Raw genomic sequence first — 21408 nt, 5'->3', positions numbered from 1 at the left:
CTTGGACATTGTCACCATTTGAGGAAACAAATATGCTGACATACAGCCAAGAACGCTTCCTTGGATCACTCATTCCCTTGCTCTGATCCTGCGGATATATTTTTAATCAGATATCTCACTTTCAACCACATTTGAACCAGGGAAATGACACGACTTTTGGGATATTGGAAGACATCGTCGTATGACAGAGATAAGATGCTCCTGACATGCTTGGGTATCAGATACTCACTTCAAACATTCCTTATTTATTGCGCAGTGTTGGCTGTTTATGGTGTGAAGAATGTACCTTCCTGCTGAAATTCAACTTTTTTTTTTTTTTTATGTATTAATGCTCGTTTATCAGAGTACGTTTAGGGCTGCTTAATTGTAGTCGCGTGTTGGGGGATGACTTTGTTTTTGTAATCTTTTGTTGGCTTTTATTTGTGATCCTGAACGTACTAGCGTTCTCTGAGCATTTTATTTCTGTTACCATTTCTTTTTAGTGTTTGTATTATTCTTATATAAGGTCTTTATTGTCATCATCTTTACCGAGCTCGTTCTTTTTAAACACTAATTTATACGTTCTGCACTCACCTCTATGATTCCTAATGACATATTTTTGTGATATTACCTTCAATATTTCGAAGTAAAATCGTCAATCTGACAGTGACGAATTACAAAGTTACATGCTTCAATTTCTTCTTACATTATTGATACGTTACATATCCTTAAAGTATGTATTTTCTGATAAAACTGAAAGAGAACTAAGCATCCTGAAAGAAAAGGAAAGCGTACCGTATAAAGAAAACTATAAAATAATCAAAGTCCCTCGTGGATATACGGTTAGCATATTCGTCTTCGGCACGGGACATCTTGGTTTGATTTCCGATGGGAGGTCATGTGTGAATTCCACGTTAAGCTGTTAGGCACATTTCTCATATAACCTCGGTGCTGAAAGAGACGCTAAACTTCAAACCATACATATTAAACAATCACAGATTCGATGATACCGACAAGCTAGCTTTTAATAACACATTAGTATTATTGATCACAAATTAGCTGATCTACCTAAATAATGAATATCTAAAAACAGTTAATGTGTACAAACCTTCTTGATTAAACCAATTGCTAATTGATACATGTTCAACACACACACAAGAACGATATAATCAGTAAATAACTAGATAAAGCATGTCATGAAAATAATCGTTATTGAAATTTCTGAAAGACAAATTGTTTGAAGCCAAACTGCATTTTCATCACTTGTACTCAAGAACTGCGAATGCCATCTGCTGCAACCTGAAGTTGTAATGAAAACGCAAACTGTAATAGCTAACTGCTCAGAGCTAGAAAAAAAAGGAATTCAGGGAGGATGTGAAGCGATTTTACATTTGTGTGGTTTCAAAACTGCTTAAGAATTTACCAATATCGAAGCCATTGTTGAAGTACCTGCAGTGTCTACATCCAATATTCAGAATGGAGATTACTTGTTTACCCCTTGCACGAAATTTGGCAAAAGAAATGAAGCATATATTTGCAGATTGTAAGAACATCGGTGTCTTCATGGACGAGTGAAAATTCTATTCTATGGAGCCACTTATCGAAGATTCTTGGTTTATGGAAAAAACTGTGTGGTGATGATGTCAGATGCTTGCCTATGGATTAATACTGGGCAAGAGTATGTGATATAAGAAATTCATGTGGAACAATTAAATATCCAATGATGTCTAAAATGGTCAAAGCTTGCTTGTCAGTATTTCATAGTAGTGCTGATGTAGAATATGGTTTCTCAGAGAACAAACACATTTTAGGAAGTGATCGATCCCATCTTGCAGAGAGTATAAAGACTCTAAAAACTGTAAAGGACAGGATTAGAATGTATGGAGGAAAAGTTGAAAACCTACCTGTTACAAAGCAATTAATAGATGCTATGCAGAACGCCTGCAGAAGAGAACAGATCTAAAGAGGCCACAGTACAAAGATTTCCAGAGAAGAAAATGCGTTAAGAAATGCGAAGTAAGAAGCTATATCAAAAGAAGTTTCAAATAGTGAATCGTCTCTAAAGAAATTAAATGAAATGGACGAAACAGTACAGAAGGAAATGGAAGTGGCTACTAGAAAGATGCTCAGACAAGTTTTTATTTTATTATTATTATTATTATTATTATTATTATTTCTACTTATTGGATAATTGAAATGTTTCTTTTTCCACAGCTTCTTGAAACCTCCTATATTTTTCGTCGTGATTTCCTATACTTTTTTCATTAGCATTGAAAAGCCTGTATTCTGTACGTTCTTTAACTAACTGTTCATTTATACTCTTAATTTTATTATTAGTTTTTAACATGGGAGTCAATATTTGAATGAGAACCGAGGCCTATAACCTCTGTCGTGACAGAGACAAATAGTCTAGGTGGCAACATCTCCATTCACCGCCCTAATCCTGAGAACTCGCCACCTAGGCTATTTGTCTCCATCATTCACTGTTCTAGTCAGACAACTAATATATTTGTATTACTATTACAAGTACACCTTTTTGTTGGTGGTGGCAAGTTTAATTCTGTAGTAGCTTTATAGTTTTGTCGATTAACATGTAAATTGGTACATCAATTTTTGATTACAATGGACAAATTGAAGATGTTATAAACTGATAGCGTGAGAGAATGTTCTGGAAACTTATTTTTTAAATTTATGGTGTGTTTTTATGTGTCATTCAGTAGTTATGTGTAATAAGAGACAGGCTGTTACAATGTGCTTATATTTGCAGACACTCTACAAGACTCAGGCTCAGGAATTACGGGAAGAAGTAGAAGAGAAGCAACGAATGATTCAAGAAATGGAAAAAGATACACAGGACCTTACACACCAGTTGCAGATTGCATTGGCTCGAGGAGATAGTGAAGCTTTAGCTCGTTCTATTGCAGAAGAAACGGTAGCAGATCTTGAGAAGGAAAAAACGATGAAGGAATTAGAACTAAAAGATCTTCTTGCAAAACATCGAACAGAACTTACCAATAAAGATATAGCAATGAATTCTGTAAGTAACACTGCAAGTTCTTTATTGCTTCAGTTATTTTGAAATATTCTTTGAAAAGGAATGATTTATATTTTTTATATCAGTTTGAAATCTTATTTGTCTCATAGAAAACTATCGTATAAATTTTACAAAGTGTGTTCTAGATTTATAATCTTGGTGTCGTCAGTTTATTAGTTTATTACATCTTCATGCATTAGTTTTCTTCAAAACACTCCTTAAGCAATTCAGCGAATGCACTTGGCCCACCTCTGCTGCCATCCCTGGAACATGGGCTGGAAACTATCCTTCGGCAGTCGCTTCAGACTCGCCTGGAAAGTTTTACAACATCGATTTGTCATCAGATCTGCGTTCTATAAAGTCTTTCTTGGCCTAAAGGAATAGAAAAAATCGTAGGTGCGAGGTCGAGGCTGTAAGGGGGTTGTGGTGCCGCAAGAGTTCCCTTTGTAGGAACTATATCAGTGTGTGAGACACATCGTGCACACATGGTCATACAAAATAGTATGTACTTCTCAATGGTATTTTCAATATCTGTCCAACGTCGAACATACGATGTGAGCCAGCCAGTAACGAATAATGATGGCTGCATTATTGATTATTCGTTCCATTAATACTGTAATTTCTGCGACTTCTCCCAGCATCTTACATCTTCCATGGCCATCTTGAAATGCTTTATGAAATCAAAAATAGGCTTAATGAACCATTACGGATTAAGCAAAAGCTTCCCTGATATCTTCGCAGACATTTGGCTGTTCAAGAGAACACAATTTAATGACGTTAACGCCCTATGCATTAATCAGGCAATCTAGACAGTTTAGAAGCAGTGCATACACATATATTCGCTTCTACCATCTGCCACAACTCAATTGAGTACGTTGTGGTTACAAAGCTTCTCGAGGCGTAAGTCATTCCTGCGTCGAGCAGTGACTTGATATTTCTATTATAACGCATGAAATGAAGTGTCTGTCTTTATTAAATACTTCTTGTTTTCTACACTGGTACTGAGGAGTTATTTAGAAATTGAAATGGACCATGATGTCCATAAATTGTACTGATTTTTTTCTGTTTAATGTGATGTACTTCCGTATTTTTAATTCTTTTCCTATGTAAAAGAACAGACGAAGCAGCAGTACATGTTAAACTAATTTGTGGTAGGTTATCTGATTAGAAAAATTTAATTGTTTTAATATTTTATATTACGAAAAAAATCTGCCAGATTATGTTTCTTATATATATATTTCACAAATAATTAACAATTTCTTATTCGTTATCTCTGTTTTTGAAGAATATTTACGTAATAATGTTTGTTGAATGCATTTCGAAATATTATATATGTAAATTTCGAAAGTCTTCAGTAATATTCAGGTAATATACTAGTCTAACAGGTAATATAAAAGGTGTCATATGAAGATGATGTATGTGTATTCAAACGTAAGTTGTGGAATAATAGAATATCATCATTCGTTTCAGCAGATGAAAGATCGTGAAAATGAGTACAAAAAGTCAATGGATCAGTTGCTTAAGGATAAGGACGAACTGAACCATAAGATCAAGATGATGCAAGAAGGTAATTACTTTTTACATACTGTTTTACTTTATATTTAATGTAAATTTTATTGAAAGGGTGTTTTCTTAAGAACCAGCTAATTATTTCATGTAAGCCTTTCTTATAGCCATTGTAGGTGGCGATTGAATCCTTTTATCCAGATAAGCAATGCATGGTGTGCACTTTATAAAGTATTTTGGAACCTCGAGCTACATTAAAAGAAAGAAGAAAGAAAAAAAAAAAAGACTACGAAACAGACTATTAACAAAATTTGTATGTATTCCTAACCACTACCGAAGTATTAAAGAATTGGAGGCCTTTTCATGTATATTATATAGTGCAGCCCGTAATTCGCGGTGGAATTTAGAAGAGCATTTAACTACCAAGAGTACAGAGGATAGTGGCGTTTACGAGGTCACCTGTAATTGTGATAAAATTTACGTTTGTAATATACACATAATTCGTATAAGTATTAAATTGAAAGAGCCTGTTAGAGGCGCAGATAATGAACATCCAGTCTCAGATTTATCAAAACACGTTAACAAAATCAGCACGATATTAAAGATTTTGAGATAGCAGTTAGCTCTACATGGTGAATATTATTTGACAGACAAAAGTAAATCAACGGAAGTCGGAACAAAAATTCAATTTATCAGGTCAAATAACTAAAGTTTTACACATTTCCATCGTGAATGTCGAGTTACTTATAGAATTCTTTCGAAATTTTCGGCATTAGACTCTCCATACATCGTTCAGACAAGTCGAAGTATTACCTGAAACATGATCCTGTAACTGTAATCGTCGTACTGTTTTCACCTCTGAGAGCTGCAGTAGTTATCATCCACTTTCCAGTGCTAAACACGATAGAGAAATATAGAAAATGATTATATAGAATCAATCGATTTTCCGTACACCATATCTCCTATAGATGCAAATATATTGAAAATTCATGGTAATAAATTTTACCAAAAATTGTTTCAATGCTGTTAAATTATGTACATTCCATTTAGTTAATAACAAGAGTTCTTGGATACTGTAGAATTATGACGATGAATTAAAAAATATATAAATAATCAATCGTAAGTATAGGAATCAACACATAATGAAATTTTAAGAATATTAAAAAAAAAAAAAAATCCCTGCATCTATACAGTAAAACTTGAAGAACGAACGTAACGTCCTATAGATATAACATGTAAGTTAACTGAATGTTTTCTTATGATATTACATACAACACGGTAGAGCAAGTATCCGAGCAAAATAGAGGAAGGTAGATTATTTCTGTGTGGTCGAGTTTCCATTTACCACATTAATTCCGTATTAAGCAGCAGGAGCACGCTGAGAAAAAAATGTTTAATCCAAAAACAAATCAAACGTCTTCAATCGTGATTAATCATTTTTTAATGCCATACTTTCTTCGGACATAACATTGTGTCGTATTGTTCAGTGTAGTTACTTGTTGCAATATTTCATGTTAAAAGAATGCTATTCACTATTGCCAGCTTGGCAGAAAAAAAAAGTAAATAGTGTGCATTACTACTGTTAATTATGTAAAGTGCTGTAAGTATTCGTATATATATATATATATATATATATATATATATATATATATATATATATATATATATATATATATATATATATGGCATAAATTGCAACTCTAGTAGATTGAGTTTTTTCTTTCTTTTTTTTAAGAACATCTAATTAGCGTTATAAAAAACTAATGTAAGTAGGGTATAGTATAACGCGTTTAATATTGTTAGATCTTATGTCAAGCATTAACGAGGCTCACAGAATGTGCAATATAAAGCTAAAGGTGATATATATATAGGTAAAGTGACAATGAAATTTAATGTGAAATTGTTCGATTTGGTCAGGGATCGAACCCAGATCTCCAGTGACAGGCACAATAAGCCAGAGATTCTCTGCCCAGTCAGACATTTTCAATCGATATCATTGTTTCGTAGTCATGATTTCTTCCCCACACCTTCAGCATGCTATGAAAATTCACTGACAATAGACGAAGTAACACTGTGAAATGTAAGTTTCCTATTAATTTCAGTGTTAACTTTCAATATACAAGTATAAAAGAAAAAGAAAGAAAGGAAAAACAAGAATTTACGTTAATTTATTACAAGCTACAAGTTGACTAGTATCGTGCTGTTCCATTTCATGAATAACTTTATAAGACAGAACATTAAGGAAATAAATAGTATCTTGGTAGCACTAGATACGGATATAATAATTAAGTCATTGTGTTACTACATATGAATAATAATTATATTTGTATACTTGGATAATAAACTATTCCAAGTACGCTATAATAAATTTTCATCGAAAATATACACAGGGAACCCGTTTTCATCTTTCGTCAGGAATACCAGAAGAACTGAACAAGGATTAAAGGTATACATTTAAAGGAAATTAACATATTTCTTCAGCGACTGTGTTTCAAGAACTCAGCTCAAAGATTTACACTGCAATCTTGAATTCAAAAGAAAGTATGGTACACATTGTGGTGTGTTATTGTGTGTCAATAAAATTCAGTAGTAATAATAAAAGACAGTTATATAAAGACTGCAAGAGGTTCCTACAGTAAGGTGAGCTCTGATGAAATTCAATTAAAGTTTCTGTTGTTTTTCAGTGTGTAGCATCATTCATAAATGTTTCTTCTTTTCATATTTCAACTTTGCCCTTTTATCCGTTATTTATGTCCAGCTTCTGTACATGTATTTATTTTTCTTTCTTCCTTGTGTGTTGTGACATGTTTCGTTCATGAAATATCACCATACAGATAACGGGCAACACTCATTCATGTTGATTTACTTATCGGTAATCTCCAAATCCTAGTAGATCTATGAGTTCCAGTAGTATTAAATGCTACTTAATCATGAGGTTTTTTTGGGTGAAACGAAATGTAGAAGCCGTCTCGCACATTATCCGTAGCTATATATGACTAACCTTACAAAACAAAGGTTCCAGCGAAAATCGCTGCTGTCTTCATCCTCAGTCACTGCAAATACGAAACACGTTGAATACACTAAGCAGACTTGTTTATGAATCCTTAATTTACATTAAATTAAATTATATTTTGGTCAACATACTGTAAAAATATGTCAATAGTTAAATAACCGAAACACAACTTGTAGTTTACAAGCTATCACTTCACAGAATATAACTCACGTAGGTTTTACCATTTTCCAACCCTATATCCCACTCACTTACTTATTGAAGCATGCGTAAGTGAAGCTTCTACTATTCGACTCGGTTTGCATTTGTATGTATATCCGTCTGTTCTAAGATGACTCTCGTAAAACTTATGCAGTTTTGATAAATTTCAGTGTGCCTTCCAATAACCCTATTCTTTGGAGTTAAAATCCATCATAAATAAGGAGGCTAAAAGATGGTAGGGGTAAAATCAAGCCCACGTAGCAAGCTTTCACATGAAGATGCAAGACAGTTTTTCAGTTTAAACCATGTTAAATAAAATTAAAAAAATAAATAAATAAAAAAGATTATGACAAAACTTATGTATGTATATTTCGACATTGAGAGTATTTCCACAGCTTGAGGTTACAATCTGCCAAGAATAAAAGTGTGAATTCACGCCTCTCCCTCAACTTTAAAATGTATTCCACGATAATTTTCGTTGAAAAATGTTCGATTTTGTGGTAATATGTCATACATTTTCTTTGAGGTTTCCCAGTCATGCTGTCTGGAGGAAGCTAAAATCAGCAAAAAATAAAGTAAGTGAATTTATCCTCGAAGTTCCCCCTCTGTCCCTGCGATTTCTTTTGAGAGTTTCACGATAAATTTTCTAAAATTCATTCGGTTTTCCTACAATACAATGTACATTTTCTTTTACTTTTTTCGTATTCCAATGTGTTTAGGATTAAAATTAGTAAAGAATCAGCAGTGTATTTAACCCCCTAATGTGATATAGATTACTCTCTTCCCCCCTCCAATTAAAAATTATGATCCAAGATATCTTTCGTAAAAATATTAGATTTTCATAGAAAAGGCGTATACTTTCTGATGATTCACAATGTTTTCCATAACTTGGATTGAATTCAGTTGAGAACGAGAGAGAATCTCCTCCTCGTCCACTCCCTCAGGTTAAAAAACGTATGTTTTCTTGTAACTTTCGTAAATATTATTCGAATTTAACACAATATATGTGTTTGTTGAAGTTTTCACGTAATTCCCACTCTTGTAGTTGAAGTCAGTCAAATATTAGGACTCACTTGCACCCCACCCCACTCCTAAGATTTAAATGAAAATTATATGATAACTTTTCGTAACAATACAATTTTGTCGAATAAGGTCTAATTTGTTTTAAGAATTTCCGGTCGTTTCAATTGTTTGCAGTTGAAATAGGCCAATAATAAGGAAGCAGGTTCTCCCCAATTTTATGTAACATGTTTTCCTGAATTTTATTAAACACACACCGATTTTTGTAGAATATTGTCCGTATTTTGCGGACTTTTGAGACGTACTTGTATCGTTTAGGGTTGAAAATTGTGAGGAGGGAGGATAGCTCCCTTCAGCAATGCACAGGATCACTTGTTAATTCACATTATATATGAGCCAAGGGGCGTAACAGTGGAATAGTTGTTCACAATGGAAGTAGGAATGTAAAAGCTACATAATTTATATTCTCACCCGAAGCAATAATTTGGCAGTAGATGAACTACAAGTGTTTTGGTTACTTGAGTATTGTAACATTTTTATAGCGATATTTTTACAGTATGTTGGCCAGCATATAATTGACTTCAATGTTTATTAAGGAACCATAAGCATGTGAGTTTAGTGTGTTCGTAGTTTTTTGTAATTGTAGCGTTTGAGGATTAAAGCAGCAGGGGGCTTCGAAAATGTTTTCGCTGAAAATAAATTGGCACTGTAAGGTTAGTCATATCTTGTAGTCCTGGAAATGACATTTAGTAAAGCCAGGACTATTCTATTTTTAATTCTGAAAAAAGCTCACCGCGGTCAGCAGTGTACAAGATGCAGAGAGAATTCTTTGACAGCCTCATTAGGTTATTCCTTATGCGAAGAAGGAACAAATAAGCAACACAAGACGGTAAATGTTTCGAAGATAGACAGGAAACTATTGAGAGAAATTTTGTAAGGGGGTCTGAAAAACACTTATTAAAGGGAATGCAAATGACTTGAAATGTGTTATCTATTATAAACTTTAGAAATTCCGGGGGAGATGGTCTGACTCCCTAATCTCCCGTCCCTCCCTTCATCGGTAGACTTTTTATTCGCAACATTGTCTATATTATGTAGACCCAGTTATAATCGAAATAAGAGAAAAATCACAGCAGTAAAAAACGGTCAAACCTAAATATACGTAAAATAGGCAGTGAACATGAAATTCTAGTGTTCAATTAACAGAATTTTGCAAGTCTTCTAAAATTTGATGTAATTTATTATTATTTATTTATTTATCTATTTTTAATTAAATATTCAGTTATATATTTTTGACAGTCATGAACAGGTTTGTTTAAAAGGTATTTTGATTGAAACTGCGAATATTTTTATTTCCCCATTCTAAATTTATTTGTATAACTACATATTATTTGTAGAACTTCATTATGACTGTATGAGTAACGTACTTGCCTTTATCACAGGAGGCTCTGGTTCGATTCCCAATGGACGCTTATGTGGATCGGATTCCACTTTAAGCTATAGGTCCACGTCTTAAATAGCCTTGATGCAGAAAGGAACGCTAAACTCTAATCGTACCTACCTTCATATTGTAGTTCCGTTTATTTACGTACAGGAATGACATGTGAAGGTGGTGAAAATAGAAGCAATAATAAGTGAACTGAATTTCACTTTAATCGGATATTATTCAAGTCTTAAGAAATGATATAATTTAATATTAAGTGATGAAAAAAAGAAATTACAGATTTTATATTAAGTAATCGAAGGATTTCGTTTCGGGAATATTCTCCACTGAACATGACACCGTAACTTCATTAATTGAATTTTTTGCATTTCGAACATCAAGCGAAAAAGAATCTAGATTGTTATATTAGTAAATGCTGTACTTTTTTTTTTTTTTTTTTTTATCGTATTCGTTTTTGTCTTTACTTCTGCCAAAGTCGTATAATTTCCTTATAATTTTATCTCCAGAAAATGCATCATTGTCATCTCAGCTCCACTTAGGTGTATATTCATCTTTCTTTTGGAATTCTCGTAGCCGATTAGCAGGTAACCTCTGTGTAGCTTTTCACATTAGTCTTATATTGAACATCTTGTGAGTGTAGTTTTGTGTGTGTGTGAGTGCGACATTAATTGCATTGCTTTTCAAGTAGTTCTGAGATCGTAGTTGCATAACTTATTGAAGCTACACTCCTTGTATTTTGTGTGGAAAAGAAATCAACATTCCTCTGGTTGTTTTGTTCAAACCACCGCGCTTAAACTACTTCCGGAAAATGTTACTTGCCTTACAAACGTAATTCATCTGTTACAAGTCATTCTCATATGTACAACAGCATATTCAATGAAATGTATAGTCATTATTAAATACATGTGTATAAACATCGTGTATGTTTTCTAGTTTACAGCTGCTAGTTCTGATAGTATAATTGTTCAATTTGTTTTCATTAATTCAGTGGCAGACCAGTTAAGTTTCTGACTGTGGTTGGTTAATATTTTATACGGCCAGTTTAGGTAATTAACAGGATTGCTACAAATTGGAAAGAAAAGAAGACAACATGTCAACAACAGGCAAGGCATTCAAAAGCAATACGTGTAAAAACTATTAAGGCGGCAAATGATCCTTTTGTCAAGAGCAAACTGGTTTTCTTTACGATGTTAGCTGTTAAGTGCGAGCAGTTTCAAACATCAAGACCAAAAGTCGCATACCTCCTGGTGGCTAAGAAGAGTGTTAGGATATCTTATAATTTGATCTGTGAAACCAGATGTACTTAAGTGCACAGATCCACGATTATTTAGTAATGATGTAACAGAATCGGAAAATCTAACATCGAATTTGCAGCCAGACATTTTCTGGCACAAAAGGATCAAAGAAACAAAAGAAATTGGAAGTTTTATGTATGTTACTTTGTTCTAACTTAAATTATTTCAAAACTTCATCAGAGAAGTTCTTTGAAGAACAAAACTGCTTTTATTAGACTGTCATGTGGTTCATCGTTCACTCCATGTAGGACAGATTTGTAATTTTTATTTGAGCGTGATGAAAAGTGATTTGCAGCTAACAGCTAGATGACATCAGAACACATTTTGTGAATGGGTTTTCTCGGGGTTCTCCTTTTCCTTCATTCCACCATTTTGTTCGTTATCATTATCATCGTCGTCTCCCATTTTCTTGGAACGTAATTGTGGGACAGTAAACAACAACAAATTGCGTCAAAGTATGGCCTTTCGCTCGGAAAAGCAATAAATCAAAACATTAAAATCCAAGGAAGAGGGGGGTCCCGGCCAGAGAAGGTAGAGAAACAGCTGCAGTGTACAAGTAGCCATGGATTCATGAGTAGTGTACACGCAAAAGTATCGATGTTTTTGTTTGTCACCACTGGCTTTACCAATAGTATTGTTTCCAAGTCTGTTTCATCTGGCTGTCATCTTGTGGTTTACTGAGAATAGAACAAGCATACTATGATGTCACAGAACATTAGGTGGGAAATGGCTAGTCTAGGTTCTTCAAAATTTTAATAAGTCTTCCAAAGTTACGGGAAAGCAGGATTTGTATGGCGGATTTCTTGGCTGTAGTAAAGAGAACACGTTTGTGAAGGTTAATATAATTTTCATTTTTCATGGAACTGTAGACTTTTTAGCCAATAATAGCTGTTGGTGCAATAGTTTATGTGAAAGATCGCAGGAAACTTTACCAAGAATACTAGCTAAACAATGAGGAAAGAAGAAAGCACGTTAAAAAGTAGTTGAGAATAGAAAATTAGATGCACAACTGAAATATTTTGGGTAAGATAGTTCTTTTCAAATGTGAAAATGATGAAGAAGAAGAAAAGAAAGAACTTGCCATGATATGAAAGTAAACGAGATCAAGAAGAGTTCCTTACCTTAAATATTGAAGAAGATAAATTGTAGAAACTTAACATCTATCAGAAAGGTGTTAATAAAATAATAATAATAAAAATAAAAATCAAGTATATTTTGAAATGTAAGCCAGAAGAAATGTCACATAAGTATTGCCTGATTATTCTGCGAAGAGTATTGTGCAATTGTAGATAAAAGTTCGGGATTTTTTTTTTTTTTTTTTTCTATTTTGTGAATGTATCGAATTGGTGAATTAAAGACGACTGCAGAAGGAGGAAGGCCGTTTCAGTGTTTTCCTTAATTTCTTTTTTCTAGGAATCTGTAGTAATCCTAAATAATTATTGTTTTGAGTATTCGTTGAGTATGAAAAGTAGTGTAAACCGAAATTTATTTTTGTTTATTTATTTCTATATTATATATTTATTTGGTTTTTCAATTGTTTCATTTGATTGTACTTTATATTTTGCGAAGGTATTGAGTTTATGTAATTACGTTTCCAACAAATTTCGTTCTTATAAATTTTAATTTCGTTTGTATTTGCAAACTGTGGAATCTTATTCTAGATTGTATATTCTTGGGGCTAGAAAGTAGAATGCATCAGTTACAGACGTTTCGTACTCGCTTTTACTACAAGAAATCTCCAACTCATGACGCCTAGCGCTCTTGCTTTGTGTGCGCGTGTTTGCATGTTCACATTTTACCATACAAATCTAAGTATTATTTGGTCTAGGAATTAATTCGTGCGGTTGGTACGCACACATTGAAGCTGTAGTACAAACACAAAATACATAAATACCTTAAGAAAAATATTGTCCATCGCTAGCCACCACTTTCGCCCATCTGTCAGGCAATGTACGGATTCCGTGGCGAAAGAAGTCCTCATCCTTGGAAGCGATCCAGTCAGACCCATGTTTCGATATCTTCTGAAGAAGTAAACCGCTGTCCAATCAAATCGTTTTTCATGCAATCGAACAAGTAGTAGTCCGAAGGAGCAATGTCTGATGAATACGGCGGGTGGGGTAAAACTTCCCATCCGACATTTTCTAAATAGGTTTTGACCGGTTTTGCGACATGTGGGCGAGCGTTATCATGTTGAACAATAAGTTTATCATGTCTGTTCTCCCATTCTGGTCGTGTTCTGGCCAGAGCTTGCTTCAAACGCATTAATTGTCGTCGATAACGTTCTCCATTCATAGTTTCACCCGGTTGCAGCAGCTCATAGTACACCACACCTTTCATATCCCACCATATGCACAGCATAACCTTTGCACAGTGAATATCTCGTTTTGGTTGTGATGGACCTGGTTCACCTGGTTTCACCCAGGCCTTTTTTCGTTTAGGGTTCTCGTAATGGATTCACTTCTCATCACCCGTAATAATTCGATGCAGAAACCCCTTTCTGCTCTGTCGTTGAAGCAGCAATTCGCAAATGGTTTTTCGTCTTTCAACGTCTCTGTCTTTCAATTCATGTGGAACCCAATGTGACATCTTTTGAATCATTCCCATGGCTTTCAAGCGTTTGGAGACTGTTGTTTGATCAACGCCTAATGCTGCTGCAAGTTGTTCCTGCGTTTGACACGAATCCTGCTCGAGCAATGCTGTCAATTCTTCGTCTTGAAATTTTTTTGGCTGTCCAGCTCGCTCTTGGTCTGCCAAGCCGAAATCACCACTTCTAAACCGTGCAAACCACTTCTGACACGTTCGCTCAGCTAGAGCATGGTCACCATACACTTCCACCAAATTACGATGACTTTCAGTCGCACTTTTCTGCATGTTAAAGTAATGCAGCAGGACACCCCGCAAAAACACTTTATCAGGCACAAATTGCGCCATGTTCACTTAACTACAAACTGGTGTTGTTGACGCTTTAATCCACTGCCCTATACTACGAACGATACGCGATGACAGGGGTTTGCAACACATGTGTGGATACACGGAACTGTGGGACGCTCCGTTCGTTGCGCCATCTCTTGTCCACCCGCACGAATTAATTCCTAGACCAAATAGTTTTCAGCCTACTTCAATAGGACAAAGACAACAAGCACAGCTCACTCCACTCTACACTTTTTCACGAGTTGGAAAAATCACTTTAATGTTCCAATTGGAATATTTTCGAAATGGAAAAAAAGATGTTTCACACGTTATTCCACACATATAAAATAAGTGATAAAGCACTTGTATGCTATATTTTATATACAATAGCGTAGATATAGAACATTCCATAGTTGTGAACGAATAAGTTTCCGATCTAGAGTCCGTTGGGGATCGTTAGGATTTCTGACCATGAAAAGATTGTTCTCTTGTTCTCTCCAGATTTTTAAGGAAGCTTCTCGTACACTGTTGAATGTATCGATGTCAGTTCAGCGGCAAAAATAGGAAATAATATCTATCACATTAACTAAAACATTAAAATAATAATAATAATACTGAGCAATGCTTCTTTATGTTAGAAAATCACTCTTGTCAAGAATTATCCTGTAGTAGATTGTATGGATATTATTTCCTACTTTTGCTGTTGAATTGACATAGATGTATGGCATAATTCGGAAGATAGGCTTCTTCTAAAATTGCAGGGAAGAACTTTCTGGAAGCCGTAGCTCGTAAATAGTTTCCCCTTTATATACATAAATTACAGCATCTATAACCTGGTATATTCTGTGTGGACTTTCATGTTTTGTTGGAAATAAAGAAACCCTAAAGCGTACACAGGAGAGCAGATTAACTAGAAATTATTTAGAGAAGAAAAACATCTCACGAATAAAAGAAAATTTCGAAAATCTTTCGCTGATTTTTTATCTGATGGAAGGAAAAAGAGGAAGAGGGAACAAAATTTAATATTTGGTATTAAATATTAGAGGTATTTCTTTCGTTCTACTTCTTTTCCTCCAATCTAACAAACCATCAACGAAAGAATTAAAAGAAAGTTTTTAAGTATTTGTAAGTGTGCGCGTGTGTGTATGCGTAATATATTAGATCATTAAATTACTTAGATTTTCATATGTTCAAGCCTAGGATTGCGTTTGTTATAATCGTGTATACGTATAATAGAGAAAAAAGAATTCCACCATGGATGTATGAAAATCTAAAGAAATGGAACTTAAATGATAAATTTGAACAGTAGAGACACTAAATACATACTAGCTTTCAAGTCTCGAACGGCTTTCGAAGATACTGTAGAAAGGTAAGAAGAAAAGGAACCTGAGAGAGAGAGAGCTCTGTCGCTATTAGCCATGTTCCCTAGTAGTGTATTTTTCCTCACTACATTCCAGCGACTAACCATTCCAGGCTTGAAAGCGAAAGATATGTAAGTGCCTTCAGTTTGTTGGTATTCAGAATTATCATGTAAATGCATTTCTCCTTCCTAGTGTATGTATTACTTTATTGAATATGTGCAGTGGCTTTTAGTAGTTAGGTTTAACTGAATTTTGAGAGTTAATTCTTTGAACCTTAACAAAAAAATACAGTTGAGTAAGAGCGTAGCTCGAAAAAGTATATTATTTGAACTTTACTTAACAGCTTGCTTTTATTGTACGCTTTTGATTGTATTACATACCAGTCGGGAATGGGTTAAAAAGGAGATGCTTAATTTTATACTCTAACGCATTAAGTCGTTCTGTTGTATGTAACTGAAATATAGAAATGTGCATATTAAAGTGGTATATTGAATTAACGTTAAATATTACTAGAAGATTTTGATGTTTTAGATATGTCCAATCTTATCTAAGAGCTTGTAAGTGATTCGAAATCAGAATTTGTCTTTGCCAAGATGCAGCAATGTACGTAAATTTAAAAAAAGATTCGAGATTGAAGATATTTATGGAAAGACTCATGGAATAATTTTACTGTATAATTTACTGTATGGCGAACCGAATGTATTTCGAACAGTTCCCGTGGTTTCGTGAGTTCCAGTATAAGCATGAGAACGAAACTTTCTTTATAATATTAAGACAAATAACACAAATCGGTTGACAGTTTGTCGGAGTATTTTTGTTTATAGAATTACTTCATTTTTGAATAAGATTAATTATATTACCGGGTTTCAATTAACAACTCAAATTTATTACAATTGGGGAAGGGTTTTTGTAACAGTTCATTTTAGTTAAGTTCTGTACTTCAGAACGTACGGAGAGAAAGAACACAGTGAGTCAGTGGAGAGCGCTCACCTCTGGTTACAGATTTCCTTCGTTCGACCACAACTATGAGCCTGTGGTGGATAATATCGTGCTCGTTGATTTCATCTAGGTTCTACCGTTTTCCCTCAGATTTTTCACTAACTTTCAACATGTACAGTTAACCATTTCCTTTAGCGCATAGGATATAAACGTTAATCTTTTAATTGACAATTTGATTCTATTTTTCATTTAAGACAGTTGATAAAAAATATGGTAGAGTTACTTGTCACAAGAGAATCTGACATCTCCATAGCAACTGAATTAAAAATGATTTAGTTGTAACCCATAAAAATTGCTAGTACTTAGTGCTAAGTTAAAAGTACTCTCTTGCGGCAATTACCGCTCTTGGGTTGAAGTTCAGTGGATTAGTTTGTTATATTTTTACTACACTTTAAAAAAAACTTCCCGTCCGAAAACACTAGTTTCTAAAGTTATTGCATGCATAATTTTATTTTTCAGTATACCAGATTCTTTGTATTCTTAATAAGTTTCAACCTTATTTTTATCTTATTTACTTATTTTTGTAACTTTAGCAATGAAACACTCCACCAAATCACCTTTATTCAGCTGTTTGGTAGACGTAACAATTAAGTGTAGTGTGTTTTTATTCCTACCATTGATAGGTTTTTGTATGTATATTTACGTGTTAGTAGTCTCCTGATGTGAATCACTCGAATTTAATATTTCATTGTGTCTCACAGCGAAATATCGGGTAATCTAAAAACTATTGAGCCTTTTGTGCAGAAAATGTCACTAGTGCCCCAAATCTCAGGGTATATGAGTCGGAGCAAGTCACACCTAACACCATATGACGGCTGACAGTTAAAGCTAGTAGATATGCAAAAAGTGTTGGAATTCTTAGAATCAGACGTAAGGTATTGCGCCGTAAAGATAAGTGAACATTTCGGAAAACTACGCTAAATTTAAAATTCGGTAAAGGCGCAAATGCTGTGCAGGCTCTTGTAGAAATTTGTAACGTTTATGGAGCATATTTTCAAAAGCAACGGCCAAAAGATGGTTCAGTTGCTTTCATTCTAGAAATTTCGATGTCAAACATGTTCCTCGCAATGGGCGAACCAATCACAGCAAAAGTGGGTAATATTCTGGCAAGAGTCAAGCAAGACCGGTATGCCAATGACCCAAACATCCATCACCAAATAGCGTTAAACAATTTGGAGAAAGCTGACTGCAAACAGAGCTCTGCACTTTGGTGCCACATGATCTGACTCAAAAAGTTACTCGATCGAATTCCTATCGACGAATCTCTGCTGAAACGTAATGAACTCGAGCCATTTCTGAAGCAATTAATCAGGAGTGATGAGAAATGGATAATCTACAACAACAGTGTACAAGAGAGATCGTGACCGAAGCGAGAAGAGCTCCAAAGTTTGTGGCAAAACATACACAAATGCCCAGAAAGGTATATGCTGTGAGTTTGTTGCGACTGGAAGAGTATTGTGCATCACGAACTCTAACCGCCAGGCAGAGCGTTGAACTTGAACCTGTACTGCTGACAGCGCGAATACACCTAGCAATAAAAATAAAAACGACCAGAACTGATCAATAGAAAGAGTGTCGTGTACCACGCTGACAACACCAAACCGCATACACCTTTAACGACCCGTCAAAAATTGAGAACTCGACAGGGAGGTTTTAATGCATCCATCGTATAGCCCGGACCTGGCACTGTTAGCCTGTCATTTCGGTCTCTGTAGAACTCTTAAACGAGGGCTGAGATGTTAATTCAGTTTCAAACGAGGGCTGTGATAATAATGTGTTACTTATAGCGTCGGGGTTATGATGTTGCCGGAAAAACGGCAAGTCATCGAACAAAACAGTGTTATGTGGTTTCGTAATGTTATTTTCAGATTATAATAAATGTATTCTTAATTTTGACCTCCAAATGCTCAATACTTGTTAGACAGCCTGATATGTCTGGTTTTATACCTTTCATTTGTTTATTCTTATTTGATACTAATAAATATTTACAGATCGTAGTTTGTGTCGAGACTATAGCGTATATAATACTTCTTGTATTATTTTTGTTAAACTCTACAAGTTTCATTGTATTTTAGGATTACCTGGGAATAGTATAGTGATATTTGGAAAATCTTCGAAATGTTGGATATAATCAAACCTATTATTAAATTTAAACAACGTTTTTGAAAGTCATTGTTGAAAAATCAGATTCAGTTTAAGGTAGTTTCTATTTACACATTTATACTCAATTAATTTATATGAACAGGTACTTTCCAGCCACTGTTAAGACAGGTAAATGCGTGCCGATATTCTACATAGATCTTTGTTTATATTTTATTAATAGAATAATCCTTTATTTAATGAAACGTATTATGCAAATGAAGTGGAGCCTCCAGATCAATAAAACTTTGTAACAATCTCACGTTAATTTCAGATATAAACAAGAAAACTAATAATGAAGATGAGCTTGAGCGATTGCAAAAGCAGTTGAAACAAGAACAGTTGCTCAAAATGCAGGCTGTGAATAAACTGGCGGAGATAATGAACCGAAAAGAATTGAATGTCACAGGTGGTAAGAGGAAAGCGTCATCAGCTGATTTGAGGAGGAAGGAAAAAGAGTGCAGGAAACTACAACAAGAATTGACTCAGGTATATTCTCTCCATCATTTTACTATGAATATTGTTGCTTCTACTAACTTTTTCTAAGACGTACCATGACTAGTGAGTTTTCCTCCAAAATGACTAACAACTGTGAATCATTGCTTCAATGGTTAAGCTTGTGTTAACATATATAAGGTAGTTGCTTTCAAGGCACAGTACAGTATATTTTATACTTGAGTACTGATTGCCTAATTATAATGTGTAAAGTAAGTTTCTGTTTTTGTGTAAATCGCTTAAAGAGCAATTTTTGCTTCTAATTTTTAAAGATCATTCAAAGAATTGAATTGAATTGTCGTAAAATAACTTTTAAACGATCCATAAAAATTTGGAGAAGCAAAAGTGAGTACCTGTGAATTTATTGACGTTTTTCTTTATTTGCATAGTTGTGATTAAGTTTCATGAATTAAAATTCACATTGTTACTCGAATTCTTGTCCAATTAGGTTACAAATAAAGCATTGAAGCTTCAAATATTATTATCAATTAGTATTCAAATTAAGAATTACAACCTTAAATACGTTGTACACATTGTATAAGAACAATTTAACTAATGTTTTTCATCTTTTGTCATTTTTTCTTTTAAAGGAACGAGAGAAATATAGTCAAATGGTTACCAAATATCAGAAGGATCTTCAAGAACTTCAGGCTCAGGTCGTGGAAGAAAACCAAAGTAAACTCAAGTTACAAATGGAGGTGGATAGCAAGGATTCAGAGATAGAACAGCTGCAAGCGAAACTGACATTACTTAGCAGTGAAACTGCTTCTCTAAGTAGTGGCGCAGAAAATGATAATGATGACGCTATGCAAGGTTAGCTTATTTATTTATTTATTTATTTATTTATTTATTTATTTATTTATTTATTGAGTTTTACTTCCCATGGTTCTGCCCTTTTAGGCTAAAGGAGACAATGAAAAATGAATAGTGAAAGTACAGAACATAACAATGGCGTATGCGAAGGGGATTTCCAAGTTGTAAGCCACCCGTGAACAAGAATGCAGGAAACATAACAGCAGTGGCATACGCAAAGGAAGATTCTGTCCCCTTGGACAAGATATGAAAAAAATAATCATTTCCCTCGTATGTGTGTGTGTGTGTATATATATACAAAAATCCTGAAATGATATGAACTTGAATCTTCCCGCCACACATGATGAAATTCTGCGTACACTACTGTATAACACCCATGTCGTGTGTCGTGTGCAGGATTCGAACTCATGACAGCTCAAATCTTGCGATTGCCGACCTAATTTCTTAGACCGCTTCACAGCGCTATCTAAGTATTTTGCAAGGTTAACGAAACAGCATATATCAATTAATATTTAAATTTTATTATGATTTTCATAAAATATCTCGGTGCTTATTCTTTTTTTTTTCTTTCTTCATATTTACATTCCCATATTTGTATTCTATTTTCCTTACAATTATTTAAAGGACTTTTAAAAAAAAATTAATTATCCAAGAATAGTATCGATAATGCAGTCATCTAATGTGATTGAAGCTTGTAATTTAAGTACCAAGGTGCTTTATAATCTGTATATTGGTATTCTGTTACTTCAGTTTAGCAGTGCAGACAGAAACTGAGTTCCATTTTTCAACTTATTAAAAAGTTGTTTTCGTATTTATGATAGTATTTTCGTGTGTAATTAAATGATGATGCTGAAGTAACTAATTTATGTATTAATGATTAGCTATATTGTAGGTGATTCACACTACTTGAAAATTGTGAATTCCGCAATTTGACTATTTTCTGTATTTGAGGATAAGTTACATTTTGTTTCTTTACTGTAAAAACATAATAATTGAAACAAAAGTCTGGCGGGGGGGGGGGAGTAGGGGATTATTTCGGTTACTTATCTGCATTCATTTGCAGATCATACTCAAGAAGCCGGTTAGAATCCAAAAGTTTACTTTATTTCTTGTAAAGCTATCCTTGATGATTGTGAATGTACACATTGGTTTTTATATCAGTAAAATTAAGAAACTGAAGTAGCTGTATATAAATAAATTTA

At 34.1% G+C, this 21408-nt stretch overlaps 1 protein-coding gene across 5 annotated transcripts in view; it reads left to right on the top strand.

Annotated features, from left to right (window-relative positions):
* Rok (Rho associated coiled-coil containing protein kinase) overlaps positions 1–21408 on the top strand; it is a 134945-nt gene that overhangs the window by 100336 nt on the left and 13201 nt on the right. For 2 of the 5 annotated variants that reach the window (XM_081743743.1, XM_081743760.1), the window contains 5 exons: positions 2747–3016; positions 4484–4580; positions 10701–10778; positions 19173–19387; positions 19984–20206. In XM_081743743.1, coding sequence (XP_081599869.1) covers positions 2747–3016; positions 4484–4580; positions 10701–10778; positions 19173–19387; positions 19984–20206 — 883 coding nt within the window. The remainder of the gene's footprint in view (positions 1–2746; positions 3017–4483; positions 4581–10700; positions 10779–19172; positions 19388–19983; positions 20207–21408) is intronic. The other 3 variants (XM_081743748.1, XM_081743755.1, XM_081743751.1) reach the window with 3 other exon arrangements.

The sequence above is a fragment of the Thermobia domestica genome, chromosome 2, assembly GCF_964235325.1.
Source record: "Thermobia domestica chromosome 2, izTheDome1.hap1.1, whole genome shotgun sequence".
Taxonomy (NCBI): Eukaryota; Metazoa; Arthropoda; class Insecta; order Zygentoma; family Lepismatidae; genus Thermobia; species Thermobia domestica.
This window is presented reverse-complemented; position numbering and strand designations above follow the sequence as displayed.